General features: G+C 34.7%; 1 protein-coding gene across 1 annotated transcript in view; it reads right to left on the reverse strand.

The window, feature by feature from the left end:
- Positions 1–350: 350 nt before the first annotated feature.
- Positions 351–25,415, reverse strand: part of TARBP1 (TAR (HIV-1) RNA binding protein 1) — a 34,113-nt gene continuing 9,048 nt past the window's right edge. Inside the window, exons 10-29 of the mRNA XM_010188747.1 lie at positions 24,260–24,356; positions 23,789–23,964; positions 20,753–20,850; positions 18,984–19,145; positions 17,639–17,832; positions 16,697–16,949; positions 16,404–16,592; positions 13,892–14,091; positions 13,687–13,758; positions 12,396–12,516; positions 10,910–11,020; positions 10,217–10,366; positions 8,488–8,574; positions 7,465–7,661; positions 6,339–6,420; positions 4,808–4,979; positions 4,371–4,562; positions 3,280–3,404; positions 1,991–2,127; positions 351–712 (exon numbers count right to left, since the gene is read on the reverse strand). Of these exons, the coding sequence (XP_010187049.1) occupies positions 547–712; positions 1,991–2,127; positions 3,280–3,404; positions 4,371–4,562; positions 4,808–4,979; positions 6,339–6,420; positions 7,465–7,661; positions 8,488–8,574; positions 10,217–10,366; positions 10,910–11,020; positions 12,396–12,516; positions 13,687–13,758; positions 13,892–14,091; positions 16,404–16,592; positions 16,697–16,949; positions 17,639–17,832; positions 18,984–19,145; positions 20,753–20,850; positions 23,789–23,964; positions 24,260–24,356 (2,981 nt within the window). The 3' untranslated portion in view covers positions 351–546. The remainder of the gene's footprint in view (positions 713–1,990; positions 2,128–3,279; positions 3,405–4,370; positions 4,563–4,807; positions 4,980–6,338; positions 6,421–7,464; positions 7,662–8,487; positions 8,575–10,216; positions 10,367–10,909; positions 11,021–12,395; positions 12,517–13,686; positions 13,759–13,891; positions 14,092–16,403; positions 16,593–16,696; positions 16,950–17,638; positions 17,833–18,983; positions 19,146–20,752; positions 20,851–23,788; positions 23,965–24,259; positions 24,357–25,415) is intronic.

Raw genomic sequence — 25,415 nt, forward strand, 5'->3', positions numbered from 1 at the left:
TAGCCATAACAGTTATACTTTCAATAGCAATACTGCTTGAAAATTGACAGTTATTTATCATGATTCTCACATTTTATATAATGTAGTGGCTTTGATTACCTTACCAATACAACTTCCTTTAAAGATACAGACTGTTTACAGCAGGATTAGTAAACTTGACCACGGAAGGCATTTAAAAAAGGAGTGGCATTTAATGTTATAATAGAAGTGGATTCACCTTGCAAAAAATACATAATCTAGTATATCTAGATGCTGGAGGCACTGAGTTTGGGATTGTTCACAGTACTAAGGTGATATTCTAACAGCAGAGAAATCACACGTACCACATGCAATATAAACAGTATTTATTTCCAATGCAACAGTTTTTTTTAAGGAGGTAAAATCTTAAGGCATTTAAAAGTCAGTCTGAACACTACAGAGAACAAAACATGCAAAACTTAAGAATTCTCATTCACCCTGAGTTTGTATCTCATCTATGCAGAATTTCATGTTGTAGCACCATAGGAAGTCACCCAGCTGTACTATAAGGCACGAAACTCTTGGCAGTTATTTTTGTTGGTTTTGCTTGATGACTTGTTGCCGTGTGTACTCCCAAATCAGCAGAGCTCCACTTACGTGAACATTGAGTGATCGAATAATACCCTGCTGAGGAATTTCCACACAGACATCTAGGTGGTGAATCAGGTTTGCTGGGATCCCTTCATGTTCATTTCTAGTAAAGAAGAAACAGCAACTTATATCTGGGAAGAGACCGGTGTTCCAGAAAGCAGAAGATGCAAAAGTCACAATGGCATCCACACACCATTTGACAAATGGTGCTTCTGCCCTCGATATAACTGATGAAGACATTTTCTTTTTTAAAGTAATATATTACAGATACAAGGAAAACACAGTAGACCTGAATAAGCTTTGATGTAGGAGAACTGGTGGAGCACTTCATCTTTAATTCGCTGGGCCAGCAACAGCTGAACACCCAATGTAAGGACTCCCTCTCTGCCTTTATTTTGAAACTATGCCTATGGAGCAAAACAAACAGCTATAGATGAAATGACCAGGGCATGAAGCTGCTGGCACAGCAGGAAGCTCAACTGCTCACTTTACATTCAGTGAGGTATAAGGGAATGTCAAGACTGATCAAAGCCTTGAACAGGAAATGTTTCACCTCATTAGAATAAGCAAACCAGAATATACCAAAGGTTATCAGTAATTAAAACTATGTTTTTAATTAGAAGAGAAACAAAGTGATTATGAGAACTACATTCTGAAGACAAGCTACATGTTAGAAGGTGTGAAAACCAGGTATTTCTCCTACTTTGTCGTAAAAGGATAGAGGCCCTTCCTCCTGGTCTTACTCAGTGGCCCTGCTATTCCAGTAGCTCTGACTTGTAGGCACTTTCCTCGAGATTTCTTGAAGTAGCCTCCCATTTGTCACAACGGAGGCTACTCTGCTTATAGGAACTGATTACTGCTTCTCTCTGAAGTCGTCCCATCCTCTGCTTGTACTGTAAAAACTTGCTACTTCTTCCTGTGCCTCATCCTTAGTTTTTAAAGCATCTCCCAGCTATGCATGCTCCTGGTCTGCTCCAGTCCTCCTCACCCAGTTGAGCAGGGCAAACAGGCAGCCCTCCTCCTTGCTGAGCTCACAGCCTATGCATACAGGGCTGTTGTACTACTAAAGTGAACAGATGGTGTATCTATCACACCTGGAAAACTATAATCCATGCTGTTGCTACCTCTGCCCATAAGTAAAGGAGTTGTAGTGTATGGATAGGTTATGAAGTATGTCGAGGAGGATTGTTCAGGAGTAGATACCAATGCCTCCCACTCCTCAGCACACAAAGCCAAGCTCTGCTGTTTCCATAATCACTTCCCCATTCTAAATCCACTTCCACCAGTATCACTTGGTTTTCATATGACCAAACTCTTGACTAGTAGAAGGGATGAACTGCAAGAGGCAGATTTACAAAAAAGCATAAGCATATGTTCTTACCCCAGCAGTAATAGTGATTTCTCTGGGAAGCAGTATTCTGTAAGATCAAAACTTTTAGCTGTCTGCTCCACACCAATAATAGTGTAGCCTTCTGTTTTTTTCTGCTGTAAGTAATCAACAAGCTGAGATGGTTTCACCTGTTCATCAGAAGTAGAGAGAAATAAACAAATACTTACAATATCACAATTTGTAAACTTCTGAAGTTACTGCAAAAGTCACTCTGCTTGGACAGTTTTTAAGGTGAATAACTTATCCCCAAAGTCTCTGTCCATATACATACCTAAACATTTTAAAAGCTCTTCAGCAATAGCACAAAAGGGTAAGGTACTCCACTAATAAAACGAACAAAGGCTTTTCTATTCTGACAGCTACATGCCTTACATCTGAATGTCAAAGAGTTACTCTTGCATAGGGACAAGGTGCATAGTTGGTATTTAACCTAGAATTCCTTCCCAAAACAATACAACAGCCAGTATTGAAGCTGAGTTGCCTTACAGGCCACATGCTTTCATTACAACTTGTGATATCTTTCAGTGGAGAATTTCTTAGTTGTCCTCATCCTACTCTCTAAACATCCTGTTTGTATTAAATGCCAATTTCTTCATGTAACAAAAGCTCTATCATCAGTACTTTTCTATTACAGAGATTAAGCATGACAACACGTGTCCATTGGCATTCTGTTTTAGGCCAAACATACTACAGCTATCTTGTTCTGAAGAAAAATTTTCAGATTTTCTTCTGATGAAAAGTCACTGGATTTTTCAAAGGACTTAAAGCTGATCTTGAAAAACTGATTATTAGAAAATATCACAAATAAATGTTTTCTATCAAATACTAAACATATAGGATGAAATGCTCATTTTTATAAGGTAGATAATAGGTTCTAAAAGCTTGGCACAAGTTAGCTTCAGGCAAACTCAGATACTATTCCCAGGAAGTTACCAAAAGCAATGGATCAAGCAAGATAAATGAAGTGTTGTTCTATTTTTATGACTAACCATTAAATTCCAATGCAGCGCTATAAAACACAGAGTAAGATGTAACAATGACTGATTACATAATCAGTTTATCATAGCAATAAGACATTCAAAGTATTTTTTAAATTCTTTTTTATAAGGTTGATCCAAAGTTTACACCAAAATACTCAAGGTTAAGTCTCAGACAGAAGAGTGGGAGCTGTTCTTAAAAGGTTCATTTTTGCAAGATAAAAAAGTAAGACTCTGAACTGTGCATCTGATGAACTGAAGATATACAGTACACTTTTTAGCTACTAAAATGTTTCCACTAACCTCAACAAGGGGGAGCCACTGCTCTGCAGAAACACTAAGATGCTGAAACTGCTTATCTTGTATATAATGAAGACTGCTGAGAACTAGTGCAGATGCCCCAAATATTTCACTGGTACGACATAAACCTACAAACAGAAGAATTAAAGTTATTTTTGTTAGAAAATAAACACCAAGCCACAATATTTTTGTAAGTGAAAAAGAACAAAGAATCCAAAAGAGAAATGGTCACTTTAGTCCTCTATTTTTAATCAGTTTCAGGTAATTCTTATGTCTGTTCCAAGTCACACCTTTTCCCATATAATTACAAGGAAAAAAAGTTAGCAGAAAGATAAAAATTAGAAAAGCACCATGTCTGACAACATGCTTCTACAATACTAATTACACAAAGTAATGCGTTGGTGTACACGCCTCTGCAGGGACAGATGGACTTATACACATACTTAAGCTGTAAATCCACTACCTGTTAAATTAAAGCCTTGAGAGAATGACACATTACAGCATTGCAATGCAGACAGCACCAGCTTCTGGGCTTATTTTTCATTAACAGTCACAGTGCAGTTATTTAAACTGCCAACAACAGCAAGCACAATGCAATAAAGTATTTGCAGGATTTATTATATCACAGCTTGCACAACACAATGAAGTAGTACTTAATCAGAAATGGTCACTTTCCTGTCCAACAGTCATGAGAAACTGGTAGGTCTACAAGATTTGTTTTAATTGTTACAGGGAAAAAAAAAAGTAAAAGCAAATTCTTTCCTTTAACTGGATACACAGTGGAAAAACTCAACTGTAACAAACTATAAAAACAGTAGGAAACTGAGCATGATTTACAGCAAGTTCTACTTCATTAATGCATGCTACGTGTAAGTACTTTTTTTCCTCTCTTAAAACATAACTACAGAAGGCCCCTTCTTCTGAAGCAGGTAGTATTTCTTTCAGTTAGCAGTTTTTTGCAGGATAATGATCTATTTCTCTAAGCAGTACTTAAATAATTTTCTAATTATCACCATGAGATTAAATTCATTCCTATTATCCAAGTGGGCTCTAAGGTCTAAACTAAAAGTTGAAAGATGTGCAATCAACCTTACCTCCTAAATTGGTAGGTTTATCAATAAGTGAAGCCACCACAATCAGTCTGCTGTTTGATTTACCGAGTTTAGCAGCACGATCCTGAAATACCATTTCCAGGTCTAAACTAGGAGTACTGTTTTTCCAGGGTATAATCTTTTTCTGAACATCAGTCCATTCTGTCTGGCTATCTGTTTCAGCTGAATTTGACCCTATAAAAACAAGTAGTAGTAATAAGGAAATGCAAGTGGTAGTGAAAGTACTGCTTCAGTAAAGATTATCTAAATGGTAATACTGTAGACACTATCAGTCATCTACTATTATTTTATGGTATACACCCTGCTCACATAGATACAAGTCTACTTCAGCTGAAAAACACAGAGACAAGGTTGAATACAGATGTATACAGCTACTGCATACAAATGATGGTATTTCATATAGATTAGCTGTATTTTACCCATGTCTTGCTGAGACCAGTCACTTGGTTTCAGATCACAAAGTTCCGGTCGAGAATGATAGCACTGAAATGCTGACGGCAAAGGAAGGTCGGTGAATCTGTCAAATTTGGAGAGTGAGATCCATTCGTCTTCAGCAAGTTCCGAAAGGCGAGGAAGAGTATAAAATATTGTCTGCAATGTAACACAGTGTCATTAGCAGAGCACCATTAAAGGAAGCAAAATAGACAGTAAATTAATCCCTGCTAATTTTCTCTGACATGTCTTTTATCTAGCATTCTAGGATTTTAATACTTTTGGGTTTTTTTGGTACTTGATATAACTTACTAATATATCTCTCAATATTCATCACTTTAGATATAGTGCTATCCCAAACCTTCATAAATCTAGTCTCTTTGTCTCTATAATTTGACATTTTTCAAGGACCTGCATTGATGACTGTTCTGAAATTCTAGAATACCAAACGATTAACGCTATGCTTCTCAGCACAGAGGTCTTGCAAAAATGTTGTTTAACATTTATGTTAAGGTTTAATGTGTAACACTGAAGTTTTCAGATACACTTATGAGCTTCTAGTAAAGAATATGCATTGATTCAGCATCAAAAGAAACAAACAGTCAAAAATCGTTAAAAACTAGTGGCAAAATCCAACTCAGCACTACCAATACAGCTAACCACAAACACACACCCAAAAGGAAAGGCTGAATGAGATGAAGAGTTGAAAATCCCAGACATTTTGTTTATTCCAATGCACCCTCAAGATGAAGGTGAAGATGTACCCTGAATACATTTAAATAATTTAAAAAGTATTTTTTTTTGTTCAGGATTTTCGCTACCGAATTTTGCTAAGTCATATCTAGCATATTTAAGTATTCACAAAAAGATTTAAGAGAACATCGATTTAAAAAAAGATTCCTCCTCTGAAAGATGGCACTGTTTGTGCCAGAACACATGTACCCCTTCTCACATTTGTGTTCATCTTCTACTTTCAGCTTAGTTCCTCTATCACTTATTTTTATCTTCACTCTTACTTTAGACTTCATTCCCTCAGTGTTTATTCAGCTGTTAGTTATTTAAGCTATGCTAAAAAGGTAGCTGAAAAGATGCTTTAGCAGCCATGTATCTGTATCTCGCTCACATCAAACAACAATTTAGTTAAGCAACCGCAAGTTACTTCTAACAACAGGAGTTATCTCAAAAAATTGCATGTAGTTTGTTAGGATAAGTAGATGTTCTTCAGTTATTAGAAATAACTTTCCCAGTCACGAATATAAAACCTGGTTAACTCCAACACAGATGAGAATATTCATCACACAATTCTTAATTGACCTAGGTTTTTAAAACAATTATTATTTAGAGAATTAAGCTGCAGTCAGTCTAAAATCCATCACAATTTAGATGAAGTATTTTTTCAGAGTTTTAAATGAATAATAGTTGATCATTATTCATCTTACATTAGAACACACAAAGAAAGATAAAAATACAGTTGTACAACTACACAAATACAACAATCAGCAATAGTCTTGGACTTGCCTCTAGACTATAATCCTTAAGTGGATGAAATGTTGCAAAGAAGAAATGATCTTGGATTCGCTGCCAGTTCCTTCTAGCATTCCTACAATTGCAGAAAGTAATGCAAAATACACAAAAGGACAACATACTGGATTTTTTTTTTTAATTGTCAAATTGGAATCAGGCAACCTGATTGCATTTACTATATACCGTATAGGAATAAAAACACTAAGTAAGGGACCATTTAAAACAAGCAAACAAACGAGTTTTATTTATGTTTCAAGAAAGGCCTATAACATGTCTCCAAAGTTTATTATTAAAAGAAGCAAGTCTGGCAAGAAAAAGTATCCCATCTAGGCCTGTGAAGGAAACTGAATACTAGCCTATGGGTTCAGGGACAACTTTTAGCTCTCCAAAAAACAAGGCAGAGAGGGGGGGAGATTGAGGGGAAGAAAAGCTGACTCCTCCCTCTGCTGCTTTGTTCTATTCTGTGTCTTGACGTGCCAGCTTGGGTAATATGAACAGTCCTAAGTTTATGCTGGCTGACAACACTGTCAGAAATTCTAAATAATTTTAATTAACTCCTAAAAACAAGGCTGAAAAAGAGGTACAAACAAACTGACAGTACAAAATTTAACTGAACTGTTCTATTTCCATATCCGTAAGCAGAAAAGCATTTCAATAAAGCTCATTTAATCATCACCTGAAATTAATTTCCCTATCCATTTTTCTCTCACAGAAGTTTTTTTCCAATACTAACACTGAAAACATTTGAGATTTTTATATTTGAGCATTTACTGCTATCAAGAAGGTTGGAAGAATTGATTTTATTGCTTCAAAACCCATCAGGTAAGAAAATTAAGCACTCCAGACTGTCTTTTTTTACCCCACCTCTAAACTATGAGCACTGAGTTCAAACATGCCTTGAGTTTTTTCTCGTGTGCTTTCAGTGTAATACTACACTGAATCATCACTTCATTTTCTTTGGTGATAATTAGATTTCAATTTCCAAGTTTTGTTTTTTTAAAGACAGTTAAAAAAACCAAAAAAACCCCACAGAAATTATCAAGTGCTATTTTATAAAATTAGACTTGCTGCAAATGGCTCAGAAGAACATTAGGCTGCAAGTCAGAAGAACGTTACTAACCCTGTGCCATGCATGTTTTCCACTTGTTGAAGGCTGGATTCAATAACTGGTGTTAGAGCTTCAAATTCTTCCACTTGCAACATTCTGCACATACCCCAAATTTTTTTAAGGGCAATTAATGCATAAAGTCGAACGCTGAAGTTATGGTTGAAACACCACTGTAGAACAACTATGAGAGCTTTCTTCAAAGCTGGGTTCTAGGAAAACAAAGATATAGACGTTTCTTTCATTTACGTTAACATATCATTCAGAAGTAGAAATATATATATATATATATATATATATACACACACAAAAATACAGGGTTCCAGATTTCCTTTCTTCCCTCGCACTAGGGCACATATCTACAGCGCCACTTGTGTTTTGAAAGTGTATTAAATTGTTTTAAAAATTATTATTCTGCATACAAGGGAACTTCTATTTACTTCTGATTTTCTGGCACTTAGAAAGCTCCTTTTGCAAATGTATGCAAACACCAAAAATAACATAACGCCTAGATTGCAACAGATGTGAAGTAGGTGATCTAATTAAGATCCGGACTGTATTTCATCTTCCGTTTTAAAAGTTCAATTACAGAAAAATGAGAATTCCAAATAAAGAATTTTAAATGTAATATAAAACTAGTTACTACCAAAGAACTCCATATTTGAGAATGATCACATTCTTTCAGGTTATCCCTGGCCAATTTCATTCAGATTAAACAAGAGCTGTGAGAAGAACAATCCCAGGTGGATCCACATTTAGTTAAAACTGGAGTAACTATTCTATAAAAACTCAAAGGTAATCAGGCCCTATGTACACAGAATATCTGCCATTTAGCTAATTTTCAAAAGTCCAATAGGTCCAATAGAGGTCACAGGAAGAGTTAAGTGTTTTCCATATCAAAGGATACCTTAGTAGTAAATAGATATAAATATACCTTAGTATAAATAGATAGTAAATAGACTGCAAAAATGGTGTTTATTTCAGAAATCCATATGCAGTGCAACTGAATAAAGAATGAACACTTTTAGTCAAACTTACCTTCTCTGAGTTATTTTGAAGAATGATGTCAAGGTGTGATAACACTGACAAAAATGTGCAGATGCTTGTTTTAAGCTTTTCTTCATCCTAAAGCAAAAGAGAATGTAACAAGAAATACACATTTCTCAAAATACTTTAATACCTGTAAGTTTTCACAGCATGTTCTGTAGATGTAATATCAACACTATTAAAAGAACCTTATGTGCTTCCACAGTAAAATTTACTAAAATACAAAGTTCATATTATTAAGATTCCATTTTTCCTAACACATTATTTGCTTTTTACTAACATATCAATCAGAAGTATACAGCAGTGTAACTAAGCTAAAATTCAACCCAAATTAATTGTATTCCACCACCACCCCCAAAAAACCCAAACCCCTAAGCCGTGTAAAAACCTTGGGGATCCTCTTCAGTGCTTGCACTTTTCCATGTCATCACAAACATGGGCATGAAATGCAGAACAAATAGGCCAGCATCAGCCTCATCCACATTTTGTACCAGAAGAAATAAGTTCCCACTCTTTTATCCACCACTTCTATTTACAGATACAGTTCCTATTCATCATTTGCCACAGCATTTCTCTGGGTGTTCAAGTTCAGCTTATTTTTCAACATGATCCTGAACATCCTTTTTAGAGTCACTGTTTTCCAGGACAGCTTCTGAAAATACAATCTGCATTCCCTTTCCATAAATATACATGTTTTCTGCTTGCTCTGTTTGCTTGAATGGGCCCACTGTGAATCAATACATTTGTTACCAGCAGGAGATCACTTTGATCCGATAGATTATCATTTACTAAGATGATAGCATTTCCAACTGCCTGAGCTCTTGGAAGGAACTCTGAAATAAGAAGAGGTTGCATCCCTTACAGCACTTTTCATCAGTTCAGACAGACATGACAAGCCAGCTTCATGCACTTATAAAAAAAGTGCAAGTTGTAAACTGAAAGAGAATGTTTTTTCCCCTGCACAGAAAAATAAAAACCACAGCACGCATCACTAGCGAAGTTGTCTCAGGGCACTACTAAAAACCTGCCTGGTTTTGGGCAAAAATGTATATATACAGTTTTCTATTTTTAAAATTTAATTCTTGTCCTACTGTTTGGTTTTTAAAAGAACTATAGTAGCAACTAGGTTATATGATAAGCAAGGAGACATCTACATTTAACTACTGAGTGGTGAGCTTCAGCAGAGGCACCACTGCAAGTAATGTCTTCCTATACACTGGAGGAGATGCAAGTACATACATATTCTACTCAGCCCAAGTGTACAATGCTAACAAATTCAAGGATATCAATGCAGAGTTATGCAAGTCACATTCACACTGACAAACAAGATGCAGAAGACAAAAGTTGTGTGTGAAAACTGCAAGCGACTTTGCGATATCTTCCCTAACTCTAAACCTAGGGCACCCAGGTATTCCTGATGGCCCTTACATGGGTGACTGTGAATGACTCCCTATGCCAGCAATACTCTCCCCAGAGTAGTACATTATAAAAACAAACCTCTCAACTGGAAGTATTCACTTGTCTTCAGCCACTTCCATATCACAGATTTCTAAATGCCTCAGACTATAGTTCAGTCTCACTTCCAAGTTAATTTCATCTGCTCAAAAACCCTACTGTTTCTAAAGGAAACTTGGAATACACAGAAAATAAGGTATGGGAAGACAAACTGTAGACTCTTTGTTCAAATTACTCTTCAATGAATGCCAAAGTTTTTACTTACATAGCAAAAGCAATCCCAGAATTTATTAAGGAATTGGGGGTATTTATGTAGACTCAAGATAACAATCCATTCTATGAAGTATTTCACAGATGCCTGATTGTTACCAAATCCAGCCTGAAAAACTTTGTCAAGGGTTCCACACAAAAAATTCTGAGAAAACAAAATCAGATAACAATTTAATATATTGTTAAGAGTTATTTCCATGAAAATTTTCTGAATAAAATAACATTCTCAGCTTTATCATAATATTGGAAATATTTTTATACTCAATTGAAAACCATTTTAGAACCATCTAATTTATTATACTTCTCAAATATTTTATTATGAAGAAGCACTAGATAAAACTAAAATTTCTCAATTTTCTCAGTGTTCATAAAGTAGCAACATTTTTTTTACTAAAAGAAAAGCTTTAAATCAGATAGTGAGTACGGAGCTAGCTTTAACAGGAAAAAATCGTATATGCTGTAATTCGCAAACCCAAGAACCAGTTTTCAGTGACCTCTGGAAATGCATCATAATCCATGACTTCAGACTCAAAGAGTGAAACTACACAAACCTTCTACAGCAGCCACTGAGATTACACTTCTTTTATATCCTGCTGTAATTTAACATATGCAGCTTACATAACACCAAAATGCTCTTAAAAGTAGAGATTTATCTATTTATACAAGAATTCATAGTGATGAGCAATACCTGGTCAAGCTTCGGAAAAAGAACCAAGAGTGTCTGCCATACCCGGTTTTTAATTCTGTGCTGTAAAGAGTTTGCATAATAGCGTGATCTAGATCTGGATACTAGTTCATCCTAAAAGCAAATTAAAAATTCTTTTAAAATTACATGGAATACATGGAAACATACTTTACTGTACTAAGAAAGCAGCACCTACTGCACAGCTAGCATCACCATTAAATATAAAGGTTGAAAAAATATAATTTCATTAATTTAGAATTAAATTTTGAAGCTTGTCCATGAGAAGTTTGGAAAGCTGAAACCACAAACAATTCCACCTAGTATTTTTACTTAGGACCACAAAAATACTAGATATAGAGACTTTTCAAGCAGCAGAAAGTTGAAGAATTTACAGCACCTACTGTGTATAAGAACAATTAAAACAGTATGACATAAAATGGAGCATGAAGACCCAGGCTGTCATTTAGTTACATAAGAACTAAAGATCCTAAGTGAAGAGATGAGTATATAAATGAAAAAAACTTTACTTTAGTGTCTACATTGAAAAATGGGTTTAGTCATGCTATCACTTAGATCAGCTTGTAACTGCAGCTCTAGTTTTGAGACAGAAATAAATATTCTGCAGTGAAATGCTTTATGTGAAAGACAATAAATGAATTTCAAATCTTTTTGAAGCTCCATTTATCTCATGTTCTCATATAGCTTAGATTCTTTCCCTGTGTACTCTGTTTTGGCCTTAAAAATACATGATGTGTAAAACTATTTCCTTAACTTTTTAAAAAGAAAATTATTTGGTGATCCAAGTCCTGTATTAATATTTAAAAGCAAATAAACTTTATTTTCACATGTTTAAGCAAGTAGCAAAATCACTTTTAAAGATCACTTTTCCCACTTGATCAATCTTACAATACAAGTGCTACCCATTTTTCTCTGGTAGTTAATTGACAGGAATGAAGAATCACCCATTTCTTGTTGATCAGACAAAAGCAAAATTCTACAGTACCAGCATGCATGGGTGATCTTCTAATAGGAGCTGTAGTAATTTACCACTGTCATTACACAACTGCCAATGCACAAACAGCTATGATATAAATGAAAACCAGACCCCAACTTTTTCCATTAATTCTATTTATAAAGGTCTTCCTAAGAGACAACAGCTCTTTCAATTTGAAGGGTAGCCTGGAATTGTTAAAGTGAAATGTGGAGTTTTCAAATGCTGCCTAAAGGAAGATTCTTACTAGAACCATGTTTACAATTTGGAGAATGTTCTGCTGAGTCAGAAAATTCACTAAAAATAGAGAAATAAATCAAAACCACAATTTTTACTATTTTGGTTTGGCTGAGATAGCTTATGTCTCATAACAAAAAAAGTGTATTACTGGACAAATCTAGACAGGCTATACAAACAACTGGAAATACATCCTGTGAACTGCAAGTGCTTTGCATATGAATAATTGTACATTTATATAGCAAGAGAAACAAAGTTTACTTTATCGAGTAGTTTGATGAAAATGTCTTCCATAAACGTCTTATGCAAGATATTTGATCCATCCAACCAGCAGAGAAACTTAATAGCACAAACCCGAACATAGTGATCATCTCGATTTGTACTGTAAAACATTAATAAAAAAAAATATAAAATCAAACTCTACTTGTTCAAAGATAATTCCTAAACTATAAAAAAGCATCAAACATTATCTTGAACACAAAGCCATCAAGTTGTCTGTAGTGAGACAATAGGCAAATACCCAGAACCAGAACTTTTACGTCTGTTCATCAGCGCTGATGAAGAAAACTTTGTGAGTTCCAGACAACCTACCCCTGCTTTTTTATCAACAGATTTTGAATAGCATCTAAAAGGTTTTTAAACATCTTCTACAGAAATAGCTGTATCATTAAAGTTTTTGAAGTTTTGTGCCTGTAAACTGTAATCTTAAAACTACTAAGTTATGCTTACAGTTTTGGTCAAACATTCTAGTCCAAAACAACACTTGATTCCTATTAGTTGCTCAGGGACATCTGGAATAATTAATGCCAAGAACAGAATTAATGACATTCTGGGTAACAAAGCATCACACAGCTGTAGACTGTCACAACCAAACATTTGGAAATCAAGAAGCTCTTGAGACAAAATAGAGGAGTATTTTGGCAGTAGGTCTTTTTAAAAGCTCAAGTTTTAGCAACTACTAACACTTCTCAAAAAACTGTTAGAACTGTTTCTCTGACTTTCTTCCACTGAGTAAAGGTGGGAGCGAAGCTACAGAAAAAAGTTCAGTAATTCAGTAGTCAATGTTCCCGTTTCAAAAACTGGAAGCAGAGCCTATTGCCAGTATGCAAGGTAAAAAGACCTACAACCAAGGTTAAAAAGCCAAGATCCAAATCCGGTTGCTTTAAAGCCCAAGTTTCTTAGCTGTCTTGCCTACAACAAGATACGTATCAGCTGTGCACCCTAAAAAGTATTACTTTTATGAGGTGAAACAATGAGGAAGTAGTTATTTCAGTCCTGTGCAGGTTAACAAATAGGATACTTTTTCCTGAAAATACTTCGAATTTTTCTACACTCTGTATCTGAATTGTGAATATGTGCGATACCTTTTACCATTATTTTAAAATGTTACGAATATACTCCTTATAGGACTCTTTCAACTAGAGATATTCTATGATTTTATAATAAGAAGCTGACTTCAAAAACACTTCTTCAAAAACTTTACTACTATAGCATTGATCATAATCAAGACAATTTCCACCAAATCTGTGAGATGTATCCTCAGAATCATTACCTTTCTGTAACAGTGTTTGCTGCACATTTTTCTCCAAGATTTTCTATGAAGGCATGCACATCCTGAACAAGTCTTCAAAGATGAAAGACAACAAAGCAACAAAATTAGCAGAATAGCACACAAAAACTGTTTTCAAGTTTAAAAAGAAAACAAAGCACACAAAATTATAACAAACATAAACACAAAGGGCTGGGGTTTTCTATACCTTTGATCTCTCCTAAATACAGTTCCAAAGACACAAGCCTCAGTGATAACTTCACAATAATTTCCAGCATTTAAGAAACTATTTGTCAAGGCACTTCTCTCGTGAACAGCAGGAAATATCCAAGATCGACAACAATGACTAAGGACTACATTGAAGACTCCAGTCTTCGTAGTGGACATATCAACGAGCTTAAAAATTATCTGGAAAGAAGAAATAAAAGATTCAACATCTAGTTTTCAGAAGTACTAGGATTACTAGAGTAATATTGCAGTGATACCTATTTTAGCAGGTCTGATCTTCTCCTGCATCCTGTGTCTGCTCACATTAATGCTGTCTTCAATCTCTTTACAATTCCCTGACTATAAGGGCAGGTGAACAGATGACAACTGGCCTAGTACACGCTTATATAAGTATGTATCAGATAGAGCTGATCTTCCTTAAACAGATCTAACACCAGACGCTTTACAAGGATTTCCTGGTAACTGGAACAAATGCATCTGGGCTTTGTGAGTACAGACCTGGCGTTTTTATTCAATCCTTACCAACTGAGGAAAAAAATTAAACATTAAACAAAATTTCTTCTATAGGCAGCCATATCACTAATTCTCTTCTTTAACAAGGATTACATATATTCTGTATTTCAGTTAAAGTGGAAAAATGTCTTGGTACTGTTTATTTTTGGTTTTGTTTTTGGTATTTAAGATATATGAAACTGCTATCTAGAACTTCTACAAAACGGGGGAAAAATTAAAGCAAAACCATAAAAATGGCCTGAAAAATTTCCTTTTCTACTTTCTTCATTAGGTGAGGTGCAAGAGTAAACTTCAGTTACAAAGTAAATTTTTTTCCAAGAAATTGCAAGCATCTGGGAGAGGACAGAAATATTCAGAATGAACAGGTGGGGTTTTTATAAATTATTATAATAATTCTTATTATAATAAGACAACATCAGTTAGAGCTGCCCATGAGAATGGTTTCCCAGAAGGTGTGACAGCTCTTACAAGAAAAAGTTTCTTCTCTTCCCAGCTCTGAAACTATACTTTTGATAACGTGACAGTTTTTTGACAGTAACTCCAATTTTATAAGAGAAAGCTGATTCGAATTGTTAAGGATTAAAGCACCAAAAAGCTCATGAAGAGCTTAAATTGAAATACTGGAATGCACTCTGAAGAAACACTTTCGGGGGAAAAAAGTCCTTCACCCTAGAACATTTGGTCATTTTACCAAGAATTCAAACCTTTATTTTAGTGCAAAGACAGCCATTGTAACTTTCCTAATAATTACAAAATTGAACTATTGTGTTTCACCTGTATGGAAGTAGCATTACATTCATTACACACTTCTCAATCCTGGAATGTTTTTCAATAGTTTCATTAACATATAAAAAGTCCAGCACACACAAAAGAAATCTAATAAATTTAAGTTCTAGCACAATTAACATCTGAATAAAAACAAAGGAAAAGGAAAAGTGCAGCAGAAGAAATGAAATCTAAGAACACAGTGCTCTGGGCATCTCTGCAGAAGCCCTTCCAGATTTTACCATAGCAATATACCCTTTTTTGGCTCAAAAGTACCCCTTTGTTCCACCCCTTCTAACTATTATTAAAAAAAAAAAAAAAAAAAGAGTGCACTGTGGTAGACAAAATTAAAATTATTCTTCTGTGACAAATCAGTATCAGACAGTTCTGTTTTTTCTCTTTCTCTTTAGCTAAAACTATACAGCCATTGCACAAGGGATCAATGGCAACAGAGACTGCCAAGGAGTGGGATAAGAATATATGTAAGTATGCACTTGCTTGGGAACTTTATCTTCATTTTCTTATGAAGGGGGAGAAGGTGGCTCGACCAGATGCCCTTTGTTGAGTATAGGAGACCTTCATGAGCTCCTTGATGCCTGCTGTCATGGTATGTCCCACTGCAGACAATGGGATAGCTGTCACAGACTCAAGACTCTCAACACTGGCAAAATACACCTTACAGAATGCTGGAAATACCAACGCTGAAGTTGAAACAGTAATTCTGTTAAAAATTTAAACAAAATTTAAGATCAAAGAAAAATAAAAAACTAACCACAGCTCATCAGTTAATACAACACTGCACACACAATTATCTGTAACAGATACCTATTAAGAGAAAAAGCTAGCAGAGTCCTAGAACTGAAAAGACACTCTACCATCTTTGCATATATATCTTACAAATGTGAAGTGCTATCCACTGTTTAAAATCCACTTGGACTCAGAGAAAAAAAATGAAGCAGTTGGCATATTCAAGAGCATCTATTAAAGTTTTGAACGATCCTAACTTTTTAATTAAGAAAGTATTTTTATAAAGACTAAACTATTAGAAAAATCCTTAATATAATTGTTAGATCTTTTGTCTTAACACACTCAAACTAGTTACTTTGTGGAAATGAATAATGCACAACAGTTGAAGGGAAAATAAAAAGTCAAATACATTTATAGATCCAGGTAAATTTTATGTTTTTTTCCCAAAAAAGAATTCTTATACTGACCTCTTTTATTTTGGCATATGCTTGACCCTTTGCATTTGCAGCAACAGCTAGAACCTCAGTATCAAAGATGAGCTGAACAAAAGCTTTTAGATTGGACCAAAATATTAGCTGTGTGTTGCTCAAAGAGGATATAATTTTCCAAGCCAAATCAAATCCTTCTATGCAGAGACACTCCGATGAGTCCAGAAGCTGAAAATAAAGAGAAGAATGAAGAGTTATATTTGACAAAAAAAAAAAAACTAAAACAAACAAACCCAAAAGTATTAATATCATGCAACTGTTTCATCTTTTACCTTGGGAACAAGGACTTTCATGCAGTCAAATACAGGTAAAATTTGGTCTGAAGGAAGAATAGTTAGGGCTTCTAAAGCAGACTGCAGTATTTTTCTTGACCTTTCAACTGTAGATAATGTTTCTGAAGCTTCTTCATGCTCTTGAGCCAGCGCTGGAAGTGAATTTAACATGAAACGGAGGCAAATCCACTGGTCATGAATATAGCGTGCAGCAATTTTCCCCCATCCTTGAGATGCTGTTTCTTCACATAAGCTGTAGGAAGAATATTATTGTTAAATATACATTGTACTACTTTATCCTGCACATTCCAACTCCACCAGAAACAGCTCTACAAACTTACTATGCTTCTCTAAGATGATAACATTTACACAGGTTCAAGGTGAGACTGCACAAGTTCATGGAAAAGAAATCTACAAATACATTGTTTTAAACAGAAAAATAATTTCTGGGTTCAGAGAGTCCCATCAATCATAAAAATCTGGGATAGTGTTCAAGGGAAACATCACAATATGCTGGCCATCTTTTTTTGATGGCCAAGTATTCAGTTTTTGGCTATCTGGATTGCTCTTATCTTCCCTTCCCCAACAGTAAATTACTTCCATTTAAACTCGCTTCTGTACATGTTATGGCCTTGTGCGGTGCACGTGTATGTTGAGGCATAAGGATAAGCAATGTTCAAAGCTAGCTCTGGCTTCATAGCACTAGAGGACCGAGCAAAAGAACCTTTGGTCTGATCAATTATGGCTGCTTTCATATTTTAAATCCTGAATGTTAAGACAAAAGAGCAACTGAACAAATAAGTTTGCATTCAGAATTCTTTCTTTCTATCCTGGCAAAAAGTTAGCAAATAAAGGAACAGGAAATGACAGCATCTTAATCACTGCTTCACACTAACCAAATTCATTATGGAGAAAGTTACTGAGGCTAAAGCACAGACATACCTACTTTTTTCTTCAATATAAGATGGCTTCTTTAATACTTCATTGAATTGAGAAAAGGAAATAAATCTCTTCAGAGCATCCACAGAAGGCAGAGATTCAAGGTGCACTTCAGGTTTCTGATCCATTATCTCACAAACTGCTGTAAGTGAAGCTATGCTAGCTACTTTTTTGATTTGTTCTTTAAGCTTTGGCTCCTAATTAAAACCAAATCATACATGAAGAAGCATGCATCAATTTCTTCAAATATAATACAATCAATCTACAGGTAAATTTTATAACCCTCCTATTTGTAACACCTCAGGCATCATAAGGTAGCGGCTCTGCATCTTTCTACTTCTTTATTTTCTTGCCTTATGCATAACACAGGTCTGCTTGGCTGGGTCAGCACAAACAATCACAAGTTGCAAGCATTGAAAAAAGTATAAGTTTTGCAAATTACAGCCACATATTCAATAAGTGCAAGCACCTAGCTCATCTATGATGGAATACTTTTACCTTGCCAGGCAGAAGTCCATATGTATTGCTGGACAGCTATCAGAAAAAAGATGTGGGTCCATGTAGTCAGAAACCCAGTGCAACAAGACAACTGAAATTGGGAATACAAACTGCTAACTGCTCCAAGAGGCTAAAAGGTTTAATGTGTTATTAACTGTTCTTGATCAATAATTCAGCGCAGAAACTAGCAGAGATTATACTGCCCAACAAAACAATTTAAATCTCCTCCTTTTATAGGAGTTAGTCTTCGCCATTCAAAAATATATCTATCTCAAACAAAATAGCCTAATAAATACAACTATGGGACAATGAACATAACCATATGAAAAAGTCAAAGCAATGCTGGGTTCTGGAATTTCTTTTTCTCTGTGTGTTCCAGCTTGGAAATTCAACAGCTCACTAATGCAAAAGGCATTTTCATTTAACAGTAACTACCTTGGTAAGATTGGTTCATATTTGAGGAAAAAGCTTTCAAGAACACATAGTCCATTATTACAACTAAAGTTTTACTTCAGCTATATAGACATCTAAAAATATAATTTAAGAAAACAAAAGTAGTAAAATATTTGTAGCTAAGACTTATAGATTAACATTACACTGACAGCTAATGATACCACGTGTTAGGGAATATGTACACATACATGTTCAATTTTTTTGTTATTTTATTATGTAATATATTTATATGTGTAATAAAATATATACTATAAATACAATTTTGTACATTAAGTCATATTTAAAGCATCTTTATAAAATTATATATAATCTAAATATTATATAAGCATTGCTAAATATTTATTTTAATTAATGTATTTAATATTAATATTTATTGTTGTAAATAATGTTAAATTACCTCTTCACAATTTCTCTCCTGAAGATTATGAATAGACGCATTTGTCAGGGACAAAATGAAATTCCTGAGAGATGGCACTTTCTTGCAGCTGACTTGCAAGCACAAATTCATTATCTCTGGAACCAAAGCTAAGTATAGATCACAACGATCCAGATCGCCAACCTAAAAATGAGGAAACAAAGGTAAACTGAAGCATTAAGAGGAAGAAATTTAAAACTGAAAATAAAGAAAACTAACAGCACTGATACCAGAAGGAAAACAGCAGCAGTTGTTTTCTTTAATTGTTTTTTATTACTATTTTAAAAATCTTCTCATCTTACAGGTTCTTGTAGTTTTAGGGCTCTGGAGTATGTATGTATGCCACAGTAGACACAGTTCTGAAATTCTGAAGGAAATCTCCACTTCTTTTGATTGGTAAGATCACTTAACTTCCACTTATTTGCACTCACATTTTGGGGACTGTCCACTATTGGATTTATTTTCTTTCTTTCTTTGCATTTCCCCTTCATTCTGTACTTTCCATACTCTTTCTAAGAAAGTATCCCAGAGCCCCATGCTCTTCAGATTCCTTTTCTTTCCAACTTAGACGTTTTTCACTCTTCCAAGCACAAGAAGCAAATTTGACTTCTGAACATTATAATTTCTGCACACTTGTCCACATAATTTTCTCCATGAAGCCTAAACTAGTTTTCTTTTCTAAACTCACTCTTCACTAAATAGTTCTAAAAATACCACTTTACGTTTTGTCCATTTCATCATTACAGTTGCCTCTCCCTTTCCAATCCTTCAGTTCTTTTCCTTTTTTCCCAACAGTCTATCCAAATACAGTCCACTAAATAAACAATCTTGAAACGGATGTATTCTCTTTAAATCTCTGTTTTTGTTTTCTGCCTTTTATGATATAAAATTAAAGGTGACACAACTAAAGGCCACAATTACAAGAACTGCGAAGATCTTAAAACTTTTTGTTTTCTCCTACTTAATATCCTTCTCTTGAAACTCCTCATCTATTTTTACCTTGCTTTCAAAGTTCCTACATTTTGTTGAGCTTTTCAGTCTTGGGAATTAGCTTCATTTTTAACTTCCACCAATTCCTCTTTCTCAACTCTGTTATCTTCCAAAAATAGAAATTAATGTCCATAAGGAGAATAATGTTAATTCCCGCTTCTCTGTCTGGAAATGTCTTTAAATGTTTTGCTTTACCTGTCTTGTGTCTACTTACATATGACTTGAAAGCTCTTTAGAGAGGGAAACACATACCTACTCTCTCTAAGAAGCAGTACAGTTCTTTGATACATTCAACAGGGTATTTTTAAAGAAGTCAAACCCCTTTACCATCAAGTCATTTTGCTTCAAAAGTCACACGTTTCTTTGAGGTGTAAACTTGAACACTGCTCACAGCAAAGAGTAGAAGACAGTCAATAAAGATGTTAACCAGGCTGAGTACCGAAGGTCTCCAAACACCTTATGTCCACAACTGTACTAGTAGACACAACACAGCAGGATGATACTCATGGTTTCTTACTACATAATATTTTTTAGATTTGAGAAGCAAGGAATATGGACTACGGACACTAAACACTACTTGTTCAGACACCTTTTTTTAGGCTGTATTCTTATCATGCCCATTCAAAAAAAGTTTAACAAAAGTGTTACTATGCAAACTGACTTTCTAGATGTTCAAAGATTTGATACGAAAACTAGAAACATCGATAAATCAAATTAACAAGCAAAACCACACAAAAGTACATCTCCTAATAATTACTTACAGTGCTTAACTCATCTGTAGTAAGCTGTCGGAGAATAAATTCAAGAATACTCTCCACAGTTGTCATTAGAGATTTCCAAATAAAAACCAATACCCCATCTATGTAAAGAAGAGAAAAAAATGTATTAACATACTGAAATATACTTTTCTTAAGAAATTTATTATATCATGCTGATTTAGTTAAATTACAGCATCAAAGTTATACAGTAATAAATACTCAAAAACCTTAGAATAGCTTAAGGCAGTTCTGCATTCTTTAGCAGTGTAAGCCATAGGGCTAAAAGAATCAAACCAGATGATACTATTTCCTGAGATCTATCACAAATTAGTGAACCAAAAACCATACAAAACCAGGAGACCAAAGCATTATTTTCCAACTTTTAATGCACACTTTCACCCTATTCGCAACCTTCTGCATAAACAGCTTATGAATGAACTTATTTTTTAATAAAGAACAGAAGTTTCCATATCCAGCAATTACTGTATGTGAGAAAAATGCAGTTAACCATTTCTAAAATGTACAGATATGAAAACTGGGTTGTGCTGTTTTGGGTTTTGTACCTTTTTAGAAATAATTCAGCTTTGGATATAAAGCAATCTTACAAGATTTCAGTCAAATAGCTTCCTGGCTTAACATTGTAAATGAAAGCACAGGTTGTAACATGAAATGCAATACTTTCTCTAAGTAAAAGCCAGGCTACAAAGTATACCACATGTGCAAATGAAGAGACACAAGTTTGTTACACAAGGGATGTAAGGTGCTGTGGTAAAAAATATTTAACCACTTGTACACTTCAACCTGTGCTTCAAGGAGAAAGGTTAGCTGAAAACCAAAGAAATAACATCAATATGAAAATGGAGTTAAAATATGATTATGATCTTGTTCTAAAAACATCAGTCATTAGTTTCAGTATTTAGGTAGGGTTACTCAGAGGTTATATCTGCTGCTTTTTTCTGGAGTTGACTCTGAATTACACTTTGTATAGCGAAGTTATTATGAAATGGAATATCTTCAAAAGGCAAAAATATAAAGGGACATATTTCCAGAAGTTCCAATCTATAGCGTACTTACTTTCAATGTTCTCTTTTAAAATGGCTCACTGGACTGCATTTCTAATGATTAATTTGTTTAGAACAGTTTAACTATGTCAGATTATCATCACATTTCATCATAAGTCTCAAATCACTAAAACAATTAAAATTCAGAAATTCTTCAGATAAACATGTAAGACAGTAAAATCCAATTCTCTACCAGTGGCTCTGTAACACTATCAAAAAATAATTAGCAAAACCTGTTTAAAATAGTGAAGTCTAGCAACAGCGAAGATAGAAAAACCTGTAGAAAAATGCTGCTGCTTTCATCATGCATTGCAGACATGACTATCCCCATTAAAGTATTCTTAAAACACTTCCCAATTGTTATCATTTTTGTGTTACAAGCTTAAATTCCTTTCTTCATCCTTCCTATTTTTTCATTCTCCATCTGACAGACAGGACTTTGTTTCCATGTTGATTAAACAGGAGGTGAAAAACTTCTGTATTTTACACCATTACTCTTCCCAACCCTCACCACAGTCACTTCACAGCTGCAGAAACAAAATTTACTACTTGGCTCTTCTGTGCAGGAGGAAGAAGCACAAAAGCATTGTAGGAAATAATGTAAGAAAATAAAAGTAATCTTTGTTTAACTTTATATAAAAAGACATACTACTATAAGTCCAATACTGAAAGTCTCTTGACTCTACTGATGATGAGCTGTACTGCAGTACCTATAGAGGTGTTCAAAAGGACAGAGACACTGCGATGCTCAGCCTTGCAATGCCTCAAGAACTCTGTCAGCACAACTTAACGTGTTAAATCAGTCATCAAAACTCTCAAGGCAGGAGCGACATCTACATAAGCAAGTACAGTGGCACATGAGGAAATAATTTAGTTAAATACTTGATACTAAAAGCTTAACATGTACTCGCATGTGCTTTGGAGGGTTCTGCTTCAAGGCTGTGGACTGAATGCATGCTTGCAGATGGGGCACATCTTCCCATTTAGTTTCACCTGAAGGAATCCAACTCCAGCAGTCAAGAGACTACCCCACAATATGAACTTTTAACAGTCTGCATAGTCAGTGCTCAGTATTTCAAACAGCTAAAATTCAACAGGAGTGACTGTATAAAGCACTTTCAAAAATTAAGTTAACCACTTACTTCAGAGCTGTGTTTAGACATCTTTATGAAACCTGGATGCAGAACCTAAATTTTTTTTTTTTTTTCTCACAAGTGCCTAGATCTGCGGCTCCAGCTCCAAAACTGTTCTTCTATTTCATTATATAAAAATACTGAAAAAAAATCCCCAAATAATCTGGGGAAGCAGAAACCAAATCCCAATATCCCTCTTGATCCAGTTCAGCATCCCAATTTAGAAAAATAATGCAATTTTTCACTTGCCCTCAGAAAAAAGTTAAACATCTATTCTGGTTACAGTTCTAATTAAAGTAGTAAGGACTCTATAGCTTTTATTCAGACTCTCCTGAAAGGAGCATTAGTTGAGATAAAATTATCTACCAGTCAACTTGGAAAACAGTATGTCTTGACAGGATCACTTTATGCAGTCTGGGAAGGCTCTGGCTGAACCTGTGGCAACTAAGAAGATTAGGCTGCGTTTCTGTACTAAACTCTTTTTGAAGTGTCTAAATGATTTATGGAATCCATATGTTGGCACAAATTAGGCCTATAAATATTTGTAATGCAGTCATACTCTCCAAGTTTTAACTAACTGCTAATCTAATCCTAAAGGATAACAACTGCTTTCTCAGAGGGCTTCCACATTCTCAACTCCCAGTCCTTGGGACGCCTTCAGAAAAGCCCCTTCAGGACTGGACCCACAGCTCAATTTCGCAACAGATATGCCAGACTGTCATCTTTTACATTTACCACTTCTAGGCTAGTAATAATTTGACAATACAGCCTTAAAACATTAAGTACCTTAGTTTTAGTCAGACTATAATGAATATAAGACACAGTATACTGAAGATATCACTAACCATCTTGTGTATTGGAACATTTTAACGAACGGGTCTGCAATAACTTCAAGAGAAGCTGTAGGCTTTTATCTGTTTTCAGTGTTGGTATGTAAGCATTACTGCCAAGTTTCATCAAGACATCCAGCAGAGGGTTCAAGAAAGCCTCTAGTTCAATCCATTCTATGTTGCTTTTTCCACTACACAAAAACAAAAATTAAAAAGAAAGTCTTCTTCTGAGTATCAGCCTTAAGTGCTGAAGTCACTTACGGAAATAAATAGGACACACGTTCCCAAATCTCTTAAGTATCTTTAGAAATGTTAACCAGTATGTTGGCAGCAACAGTTGGACAAGGTCTAAGGAATGATCAGGCTGACCAAAAGTCTACAGAGAAAAATTTACAACTTCCTGCCTTGATCAGGCTTCTACCAGATCCTTCCGGAGTAGAGTGGTTGTAAAAGAAAGAAATGTAAGATAAGATATTTCATACTTACCTGTTCTTATTCCTCATCTGCTCCACATCTGCAGCCAACAGAATCATTGTTGCGACAAGTTTAGCTTCAAACCAGTCAGGCATAAAGCAATTTTCTCCTGATTAAAGATATTTTAAGTATTCCACAGTATTTAAAAAATATTCATATTAATTTTTAAAACTTTTGTTTTTATAAATTATTAAAATAAATTAGTAGTATAACAACAATTAATGCTAAAAAGAATATTACTATTAATTTTTTTACATTCTTTTATCTAGATTCAAATTAAACTCAAACACAATTGTTTTTCCTCTATGCCTCAAAAAGGCTCATCTCACTGGCCTCTATGCTGAAATCTATTTTAGGCAATGCGTTATATTATGTTGTAGCATATACTACACAGTAGCTTCCAACAGGCTTTTCTATTGCTTTTAAAAATATATCAGCATATTCAAATGAAGCTAGCCAAGAACATAATTTCACTATGCTTAATCAGAAATATCAGCTATAATTTTGACCAGCTAGAAGTTATAGAACTAAAACGATTTCATCAAAAGGAAAAAAAAAACTCTAATTGAAGTTTCTCTTTTCATCGATCTTCTATGCATGACCATACCATCACACTTATAAAAATGTTTCTTAAATAGTAGTACATAAGCTGGTTTTAGGCTTTTTTTTGACTGGTATCTTCTTGGCTTTGGAAATTTAGAAAGCAAAACACACTTTGGAGGTCCAGTTCAAGCAGTTAGACATGGTTGATTTTTTTTTCTTCCACAGAGCTCCTAATAAGCTAAGATCCAAATCAAACCAGGAAATTACAAACATAACTTTTTTTGAAGTGAAACACAGATGTTTTTAGCACTGAATTATAGGTAATAGAGACCAAGGATTAAAAGAACATTACAGAAAGGAGAGAAGATCTGTCAAAAATTTTAGGAGAGCATTTACCTTGGAGTATCAATAAACAACATTTGCTCTCAACTTTCCTAACCATAGGACAACCAAGTGAAGTTTCCTGGGCTACAGGAAGCTTCCAAAGCTCTTTATCATCAGCAAATTCTAACGTAGCTTTTATATCTCCTATAGGTATAATATTTTTTCAAGTGTTCAATTTTGACATTTGACATTATAAAACTACATGAAATCCAGTATGATTACAGTACATAGGTAGCAAATA

The sequence above is a fragment of the Mesitornis unicolor genome, unplaced genomic scaffold (genome assembly GCF_000695765.1).
Source record: "Mesitornis unicolor isolate BGI_N332 unplaced genomic scaffold, ASM69576v1 scaffold14317, whole genome shotgun sequence".
NCBI lineage: Eukaryota > Metazoa > Chordata > Aves > Mesitornithiformes > Mesitornithidae > Mesitornis > Mesitornis unicolor.